This window comes from Podarcis tiliguerta (assembly GCF_965153285.1).
Source record: "Podarcis tiliguerta genome assembly, chromosome: 14".
Classification (NCBI taxonomy): Eukaryota; Metazoa; Chordata; class Lepidosauria; order Squamata; family Lacertidae; genus Podarcis; species Podarcis tiliguerta.
In genome coordinates, this window is record NC_139547.1 from 53,163,455 (window position 1) to 53,173,714 (window position 10,260).

The 10,260-nt window shown below is 44.7% G+C and overlaps 1 protein-coding gene across 2 annotated transcripts in view; it reads left to right on the top strand.

Annotated features, from left to right (window-relative positions):
- Positions 1-10,260, top strand: part of ADCY9 (adenylate cyclase 9) — a 28,463-nt gene that overhangs the window by 10,665 nt on the left and 7,538 nt on the right. For both annotated transcript variants that reach the window (XM_083412593.1, XM_083412592.1), the window contains exons 5-11: positions 2,099-2,201; positions 4,189-4,397; positions 5,300-5,459; positions 6,296-6,444; positions 6,883-6,924; positions 8,243-8,284; positions 9,412-9,453. In XM_083412593.1, the coding sequence (XP_083268719.1) occupies positions 2,099-2,201; positions 4,189-4,397; positions 5,300-5,459; positions 6,296-6,444; positions 6,883-6,924; positions 8,243-8,284; positions 9,412-9,453 (747 nt within the window). The remainder of the gene's footprint in view (positions 1-2,098; positions 2,202-4,188; positions 4,398-5,299; positions 5,460-6,295; positions 6,445-6,882; positions 6,925-8,242; positions 8,285-9,411; positions 9,454-10,260) is intronic.

A 10,260-nucleotide genomic window follows, 5' to 3' on the forward strand; every position in this document is an offset into this window, starting at 1 on the left:
AGTGCATGGTAGCTGTGAAAAAAGCAAAATCCATGTTGGGGGATCGTTAGGAAATTAAACTGCTGATATGTTACTGCTGTCATACAAATCTGCAGTGCAACCACACTCAGAGTGCTGTTTGTCGTTCTTGCCACCTCACCTGAGAAACAATGACTGTAGAGCTGGAAAAGGGTCAGAAAAGGGCAATCGGAGTGATCAAGGGAAGGTTTGCAACATATGGTGCTTTTTAGTTTACCATTACACAGGTACATAAGATTATGCATCGTGTAGAGAAACTGGGTGGACTTAAAGTTTTCCCCAACCTCCCGTACGAAAACCCAGTAGAGTCATCACACAGCACACACTTAAACTGGATTTCACTACCACGTGATATTGTGCCAGTCATCCACTTAGCTGGCTTTAAAATGGGATGAGGCAAGAAAATGTACTACCTTTGGGGAAACAGGCTTTGAATGCCAGTTGCTGTGAAACAACATTGGGGAGGGGGCCCTCGTGTTCTCCTTTTGGCCCTTGTCGGAAATGGGATGTTGGATTAAATAGCTGTTCGGTCTGATCCACCAGGGTTCTTCACATGTTATTAAATAACTAGTCACAGTTTTTAAATAAATATTTTCAGGAGGCGACTGTGAGATTTGCAGGAACCCTTGTTAGGTGGGCAGTTGGCCATGAGCATTCAAGCCCCAGCAAAGCAGCTGGTCTCTCCAGGGGTTTTGGTGTTTCTCCCCTGCTTTGACGAGGGCACCCTAGTGAGCACAGCAGCATCTCTGAGACCTGGTGTGATAGAGTGGCTGTGAGCATGAGTTGGGAGCAAAGTAGTTCCCAGTTCTAAATTCATGTTCTGCATTAATGTGCTAGGTTACTCGCCTCTCAGCCTTTGTCCACCATCTGCATGTGTGGAAAATAACACTGGGCTACCTTATATGGGTGTTGCAAAGATGGTATGCAACATCTTAATCTTCCAGTAAGTTTAAGTATCTTAATCTTCCAGTAAGGACGCGGGTGGCACTGTGGGTTAAACCACAGAGCCTAGGACTTGCCAATCAGAAGGTTGGCGGTTCGAATCCCCACGACGGGATGAGCTCCCGTTGCTATGTCCCTGCTCCTGCCAACCTAGCAGTTCTAAAGCACCTCAAAGTGCAAGTAGATAAATTGGTACCGTTCTGACGGGAAGGTAAACGGCATTTCCGTGCGCTGCTCTGGTTCGCCAAAAGCGGCTTAGTCATGATGGCCACATGACCCTCGGCCAATAAAGCGAGATGAGTGCCGCAACCCCAGAGTCAGCCACAACTGGACCTAATGATCAGGGGTCCCTTTACCTTTACCTTAAATTTTGCCATTTCTGCATACCCCAACAGTTTGTGCAAATTGGGTTTACATTTTGCCGCACAGGCTTGCTCCCCATCTTAGTGTAAATGGAAATTATTATTCTGCCACCCATCTGACTGGGTTGCCCCAGGCCCTCTGGGCAGCTTCCAACAAATTAAAACACAATAAGTCTATGCACGAAGGAAGTAACATGCCACCTCATAACTTGCAGGACGTTAGTGCCATCCGTGGTGAGACTTTGAATATGTAAGTTGTGCAAGTGATGTGTGCAGTCCTTGGGGACGACATTTCCCATATAGAAGGGGGGTTGTCTCAGAAGTCGAGTTACTTGCAAGATGTAGGTGGATCATTCTGCTGTTATAGCTCACCCTAATTGTAGCTCCGCTGGAGGCTGGTAGTCCAACCACCTGCAATGCCAGAATTTCCCTCAGCCAGTCCCTGCCTGCCTGCTTTCTTTCTTAACAGTCCAGTAGGTAGCACACACTGTCAGCTTCTTCTTCTTCCTCCTCCTCCTCCTCCTCTTCCTCTGTCTCAGTGTTGCCGTTACACAATCCAGTAGGGGGGAGGATAGGGACAAAATTAGAATTGGCTCTGTCTACCTGATGGAAATATTCTGAGCACTGCCTTCCTTCCTTGTGGGGACACGGATACCGAATAGTGAGAGACTAAGAGCGGTTGCTCAACCAAGAAGTAACCTGGAAATGGGACATTAGGAATTGTTTCTTCAAATGATAACTGTGCAGAAGTAAACTCTTTTCCATTCTTCCTCTAGCTTGATGAAAGACTATTTTTTTAAGCCGCCCATTAACAGACTGAGCCTGAACTTCCTCGATCAGGAATTGGAGATGAACTATAGGAGCAGCTATCAAGAAGAGGTGTGTTTGTGTGTGTTGTGTATTGTGTATGTTCTGGTTGTCTCTGAGAAGCAAACTAATGAAGTGCTGATTTTTCATTTTTCACTGAAAAGTAGTCCTGGAGTGTTGCGTTTTGTGGAGGGAGGGGTGCTTTATCATTGTCCTCTGCTCTTAATCTCACCCAGCCCAGTTGCTTTTCTCCCAGGGTTCTGAATTCATACCGTATTTTTCGCTCTATAAGACGCACCAGACCACAAGACGCACCTAGTTTTTGGAGGAGGAAAACAAGAAAAAAAAGTATTCTGAATCTCAGAAGCCAGAACAGCAAGAGGGATCGCTGCGCAGCAAAAGCAGCAATCCCTCTTGCTGTTCTGGCTTCTAGGATAGCTGCGCAGCCTGCATTCGCTCCATAAGACGCACACACATTTCCCCTTACTTTTTAGGAGGGAAAAAGTGAGTCTTATAGAGCAAAAAATACGGTACTTCTGAACATACATTTGGAGCTTTGTAGGAGGGGAGAGAGATGCTTTAACTCCTTCATGTCTGTGGCTTTTATGAGTTGTTTTGGAGGATGTGATGGTTCGTACTCGGTTCCTTTTTGGGCAGTTACTGAACTTGATGCCAGGATGGTTTAAGGATACAGAACCATGCGCTGTTGCAGGAACCATAGAATTGTAGAGTTGTAACGGATCCCAAGGTCCTTTGCCCCCCGCCCCTGCAATGCAAGAATCTTAACTAAAGAATCCATGACAGATGGCCATCCAACCTCTGCTTAAAAACCTCCAGTGAGCCCAAGGGAATCCATTCCATCGCTGAACAGCTCTTTACTGTCAGAAAGTTCTTCCTGATGTTGAGTCGGAATCTCCTTTCTTGTAACTTGGAGCCATGGGTTCGAGTCCTACCCTGGAGCAGGAGAAAATGAGCCTGCTCCATCTTTCGTGTGACAGCACCTGAACATCCTTTAAGATAAGACAAAGATCCATCACACTGTAAAGGTTCTCCATCCTTAAACCATCCTGAACATGCACTGCTACGCTGGGGGAGTTTCTCAACATTCATGGGAGCTTTGCCTCTTCTTAAATTGTTGTAAGGTAGTTCCTAATATCCAGTCTAAATTTGCGTTGCTGAAATCCCTCGTGTTTTGTTACACTATCAACGGTTCTGGTGAATAGTCCCTTTTGAAGACCCCAAAGCTGCAGTTGCCCCCTGCATTCAGCACTGCAATAAGTTGCCGTTGAGAGTGTGGGATATAAGATACTGTCTGAAGGCAACTTAGCAGCTGGCAGCTGGCCTGAGTGGCCTCCCGGAAGGAGAGCTCCTAGCAATGCAGTCAGAGCCGAGGAATGCACACAGCTGAAGAATAAAAGGAAGCTGGCTGCATTTCCCAAGCTGAGAACAAGAAAGCAGGTAAGGGTGACAGTTTGGGGCAATGGGGAGCCTAGAGCATAGAGTGTGGAGGTGCAGTAAGAGGATGGGAGGAAAGGAAGGAAGGAAAGCAAGAAGGTTGAGGAAGGGACAGAGGGGGCAGCTGCTGGGAAGCTTCACTCCAGAGCGGGAGGAACAGAAATAGTACGCTTTATTTCCTTGGGTTAAAAAAACATCCTTTTTACCCTATTATACTGAAGGAAGGCCAAAGGAGGGTTAAATAGAATTTTTTAACCCAAGGAAAGAAAGCATACAAATGGACAGAATCAGTGATGAGTTATTTATATGTAAAAAAAATTGGACTGTTTGTTTTATATTTGTGTTTTTAAAAAAATATTATATTGCTCTTTGTAAATAGCTTGGAGGTCTTCAGTTGCACAGGTGGTATATACATTTTACTAAATAATGTAACACCTTCCTTCTGTCTCCTACCCCCAAAAGCTCTGTGCCATCGTATTTGACAGAAATGCCCACACTGGATTTGATTCTCCTTAAAAGGCAAACAAGAAAGAAAGAAAGAGGGCACCCACCCACATATTGGTGCACCGTCTCATTCTGTTCTTTTTGCCTTTATCTGAAACAGGTTATGAGGAACACCCCCGTGAAGACCTTCGCCAGCGCTACCTTTAGTTCACTTCTGGATGTTTTGCTGTCCACAACAGTCTTCCTCATCCTCTCTGTCACCTGCTTCCTGAAGCATGGGATGGCTGCAACTCCTCCCCCACCTGCAGCAGTGGTTGTGGTGGTCATTGCCATCCTGCTAGAGGTGCTGTCCCTTATCGTCTCCATTAGGTAAATGAGGCAGACTCTGGATCACTCTCACCGGGCACGTAGGATAGCAGCAGAGGCAGGGTCTGCTTCTTGGGTCCCAGGCCACAGAGAAGTTAGGCTGGCCTCAACTAGAGCCAGGGCTTTTTCGGCCGTGGCTCCGATCTGGTGGAACACACTGTCACAAGACACCAGGGCCCTGCGGGACTTGACATCTTTCCGCAGGGCCTGCAAGACAGAGCTGTTCCACCAGGCCTTTGGCCAGGGCACAGCCTGACTCCCTCCCTCGGCAATCTTCACGGAGCTCTGGCCCAATGGTTGCCAGTGGCTTGAATTAATTAATTTTATAATGAATTATTTTAGAGTGTTGTTTGTGCTGTACTTTTGTACTGTTTTATTGTTGTTAGCCGCCCTGAGCCCGGCTTCAGCTGGGGAGGGCGGGATAGAAATAAAATTTATTATTATTATTATTATTATTAGGTTTGAAATGGGAATAGCTAAGAATGGGATAGAGAGTTCTGTGAGGGCCTTCGTAGCTCTGTTGTATGGAAAACAGACTCCTCCTTTCACCACTTAGAGGTGAGCCAGGACTCTCAGGTTTGTACTAGTGGTCCACCCTAGGCCAGGCAAAGCCCACGAGTCACTTTGGACATAATTAAACGTGTAAGGCACCCTAAAGGTGAGAACATGACAGGAAAGGGAAGAGAGCAGGATCCAGCAAAATGGCAGGGCTGCCGCTGCTAGTCTGATTAAGAGAGGAAATCAAGCATGCCATTTCCTTGCGTAGAGGCCCGCTCTGAGTGAAGTGGCAGCGATACAGAGAGACTTGCAAAACCATTCCCCTCCGCTTCTTTGCCTTTCTAGGCTCAGTTCTGTCATAGATAGAAGCGGCTACACTGGCTGACTTGGATGTGTGTTGTTTTCAGAATGGTGTTCTTTCTGGAGGACGTAATGGCTTGCACAAAGCGGCTGCTGGAGGGGATTGCCGGCTGGTTGCCGCGACACTTCATTGGTGCCGTTTGGATCTCCCTCCCCGCTGTCGCAGTCTTCTCACACTTCAGCTTGGAATTCGAAACAAACATTTATGTAAGTCATACATTGCTGAATCTCATAACTGGACTGGTTTTTCTGTGCTCCCGCTATATCCTAGGAGGGAGCAGGTAGAGGATCGAGATTGAGAACCACAAGTTGGCGCTCTCGCTTTCTTTTTTTCAAAATTCATTTACCAGGAACGTTGGTGGGTAGATCTTCCCTGGGTGCCCAAAAGTATGCAGGTTGCTTTCTTCCCGAGAGGAGTTGGAAGCAGTGCTGAGGGAGATGGGAAAGGAAGTGCCTAGCAGGCTAGGGCCCGCCAGTTCCAGGGAGCTGGCTATGGGGTGCTTCATTCTTCAAAGGAGAGAGAGTTGGCAGCGTTGGAGAGGCTGGCTGCATGTGAAGCCAACATACGTTAAATGGAGTGAGCAGTGTTGTGAGCCTGAGGAGAGGAGGCAGTGCCAGATTTACATGTAAGCTAAACAAGCTGTAGCTTAGGGCCCCACTCTCTTGGGGCCCCCCAAAAAAAATTTAACGGAAAAAACCTGGATGTACATTTCCAAAATGTAAGATAAAAACAAATAAAATAAAACCTACATATAGCAACAGTGTAGGTCCACAAATATAGCATATATTCAACACAATAAACAGTGACAATTTATTGTTGACAAAGGACAGCTGGACACATAAAGGGCCCCATTACCTTCAGTAGCTTAGGGCCTCATCAAACCTAAATCCAGCCCTGAGGGGAGGCATAATGATTTGTGAAATTTTGGTTTCGCTACCACAGCCATTAAAAAAAGAAAAAAGTGGATTCCTGTGCATTTACTTAGACATCCTATTCCAGTAGATGATATATGACTAATAGCTGCTGTTTCTGTTTGTTGCAGTATACCATGTTTATGTGTTCTGCAATTCTCATCACTATTGTCCAGTACTGTAACTTCTGCCAGCTCAGCTCCTGGATGAGATCATCTCTGGCCACTCTTGTTGGAGGAGTCTTGCTAGTTTTGCTGTGGGTGCCTCTGTGCCCTGACAGGTGAGCCTTTGAGGAAACAGGGTGCTGCCTGCCTGTTGCCTGTGAGTTGGGGCAGTGTCTTTTCCCCAGTGAGGAGTCTTGGAGAGCATCAGCAGGAAGCTGGAGTGAAATAGGTGTTCTTCTGGCTCATCCACCTGCAAGCAGATTCACCAGGTGTCTTCGTTGATTAGAAGTGCTGCCACTTTAGCCACCAGATGTATACTTTGACGTTTTGTGAAGTAATGTGGTTAACCCCTGGGGGGAAGGAGGATTGAGGCTGGTGTATAACTCCGTGTCAGAATGGGTATCTAGCAGCCCAGAATGAGATTTGGAGAGTGGCAGCCAGGAGGGGTGTTTCGTTTTTCTCTTTTTGAGGGGTGTTTTTTGCAACTGTTCTTTTTTTTCTTCTCCTCCATGCTTTTGATTTGTTGTTGTCTGTCTCTTGCGTTTTTGTTTCAGCTCTGTGGAGGAATCATATATTGAATCAGTAAAGAACTTTAGGTAAGCATTCATTGGATTTCCTTTCATTTCTGGCTATTACTGAGCCTGGCAGCCTTTTCCCTAAGTCTTTATATCAACCAGCAGCATTTTTAGACCTTAAACAATTGCTTTGAGAAGCTCTGGTACTCTGTATCTGAAGTCATCATTCTTTACTGCATGATAGCCATCAAGTGGATGTCTGTGCCTTTTCCTTTTTGGTTTGAGCTTGGATTTGAGGTTACTTGCATCCTGCCCATTATTGTTTGGTGTAAGGAAAATGGAAACGGCCAAGTGGAGGATAATCACCTCCAGTTTTTACTTAGATCATTTGTAAGGTGACCAGTTTGTATTTCGGGTCAGCAGGTGATTGGAGCCTCCAGCCTGAGCTTGCCCTATCACTGTCCTGATCCACAGGCCCAAAAGAGAGCCTGTGCGAGTGGTTTGATGTAGGGATACCAAAAAAGAATGTAAAAAATGCCAGAACGGCCAATTCTAGTGCATTTTTAGAATGCACTAGCCTGCAGCACAGCCTGCAGAGCCTTTATGCCAGGCATAGGCAAACTCAGCTCTCCAGATGTTTTTTTCGGAATACAGTTCCCATCATTTTTGACCACTGGTCCTGTTGGCTAGGGGTGATGGGAGTTGTTGTCCCAAAACATCTGGAGGGCCAAGTTTGCCTATGCCTGCTTTATGCTGTTACAGACTCCGAAGCAGGAAGCACTCATCATGACTTGGGTGCACCCTGGAAAACATTGATGCATCACTTACACAAAGCACAGCATATGTCATTTTGGCCAGAACCTCCCATTGATGAAGGCATGGGCGACAGGCCCCCCAGTCTTACAGATAGCTCCCCTCCCTAGGCCAATAACCAAACATCTCAAGCCCCAGATAAGCATAACGTCAAAGCAAGCCAAGTAGCATAAACATAATGTGAGCTGATTCTGGCAGCAACTGCCAATTCGTCCTGAATTTATCTTGGCTACCAAGGTGGTGTTTACAGGCCTTCCAGAACATTTTCCCTGTTTGGTTCTACACAACTACCATCCTCATAAAACATGCACTATGCAGGTGTTAAAATGGCCTTTTCATGTGAATTGAACTAAACACATTAAGGACCATCTTGTAGACCTGGTTATCTGACATGGACTAAGAAGCTGTAACATGTGAACCTTGGAGACAGCAGACATACCTGAGGCTCATTGCCCATTTCTGAAGAAATGCTTGATGCAATAACTGATGCATCAGGGCAGAGTCACATTATGTCAAGCAGCTGTTGCTGCAGTGGGAATACTGGCCTGTGAATTTTCTTGCTGATCCAGGGCTTCTTGCATTTCAGTTTCAGCTCCATGGAAATCTTCAACTCTACACAGAACATCAGGTAATCATGAACATCTAGCAGTCTTCCTTGCACTTTCTGCTTTCTCCTCAAAGGCTTAAAGGAAGTGCTTTAAAAAAAGAAAGCTTTAAAAGAATTGTTATTTAAAACTATTACGGTGGTACCTTTGTTCTCAGACTTAATCTGTTCTGGAAGTCTGTTCCAAAACCAAAGCATCCCTGCACTGATGATAGTCATTGTTTGGATGGGTTTTTTTTATCCATTTCCACAGTCACACAATCAATCAGTAGCTGAACTGGGTTTCATACAGTCATAAAAACAAATTAACCAAAAAAGCCTCGAAGACAAAAAATGTAAAACAAATAGCAAAAACAAAAGCGCCAAACTTAATCCATTCCGGAAGTCCATTTAACTTCCAAAATGTTCAGAAACCAAGGCACAGCTTCTGATTGGTGCAGGTGCCCCGGGAACAGTAGCCGACAGCTGCATCAGACGTTCGGCTTCTGAATAATGTTTGAAAACCAGAACACTTACTTCCGGGTTTTCAGCGTTTGAGAACCAAGGCGTTTGAGTACCAAGGCGTTTGAGAACCAAGGTACCACTGTATGCTATAAAACCTTGCTTGTGTATTGATTAGAAACACTAAAAAGGTCAACTGTACCCTGAACTCCATGTCCAAAGAGTTAGACATCAGCAGCCTGCTTCAGAATTTAGCTCAGGAACAACCAAATTGACTGTAAAAAAATGCCAAATAAACTAGAGAAATTACCATAACAGTTACCTGGATTTAAAATAAAGAAAAAATGCAGTGTGTGCCTACATCGGTGCTAGTTTTGAAGCCTGGTATACGTGGTGCCACAGAAGCGAAAGTGAGGAGAAGAAACGCTCACCATGTGTCTGTACCCTAAATAATGGCAAGAACAGAAGTAGCTGTTTTCAGACTTAAGCAAATGGTTTTTCATTTAAGGGCTTGATCAACATCAAACTTCATTATTTTCATCACTTCATGGTGAATGTCTGAAGCCACCAAGATATATATAGGTAAAACTCCAGTGGAATCCCTGGGACTAAGAAATGGAAATTCTAAATGTAGATTAAGCTCACTAAATCCTGCAATGATTACCTCTCCTATTCATTTCTGTTGATGTTTTGCTATATTTGGGTTTCAGCTCCACAGAAATCTCCCATCTTCCGTTAGAACAGAACTATAGGTAAGAATTGATACCTAGTTCCGAGTTTTTTGTGTTTTTCCTTTGCTTGCTTGATCATTCATATTTCTGAAATGTAGAGAGTGGTGCAATTAGATTAATCAGGCATAGACATATTATCTGCAGATAACTAATAGATGAAGGTTAAACAGACTCTCACATGAAAACTTGGGATGAGTCTCTAAGACTGACGGAATACTTTATTTGACATCTGAGGACCAAACTGGACATGATGTGATTTACCCAAGTAGTAACTAATTGTGACACTATCCGTGTATGTGTGTGAGAGAGCGGGGGGGGGGGAGGTAGTCGGGAGAGGGAAAGTAAATAGCAATTGGAGAAAATCTGGATTGGAACAAAACTGGTACATCATGACATAAGTGGTGAACCTGCAAATAAATTTTGGTATTTTTAGAGGGTTCAGAAAATTGTGAAACATGATATACTATCAGGACCCAATTGGCCCTCTTAAATCTGTATACAGTGGTACCTCAGTTTTCAAACGTCTCCGTTGACGGAAGTTTCAGTTTTCGAACGCCGTAAACCCGGAAGTAAATGCTTCGTTTTTGAACTCGCCTTGGAAGTCAAACATGAAACGCGGCTTCTGTGTTGAGTTTTCCATTTTGAGGCTTCTGTATTGAGTTTTCTGTTTCGGAACTCGAACAGTCTTCCAGGATGGATTATGTTCGAAAACTGAGGTACCACTGTACCAGCTAAAATAAATATTTGAAGAATAAGGATTTGATTGTTTGCCTTTTGATGGCAGCACAGAATTTTATTTGGTTTGCTCATTTTGTGTTTTATTTGCAT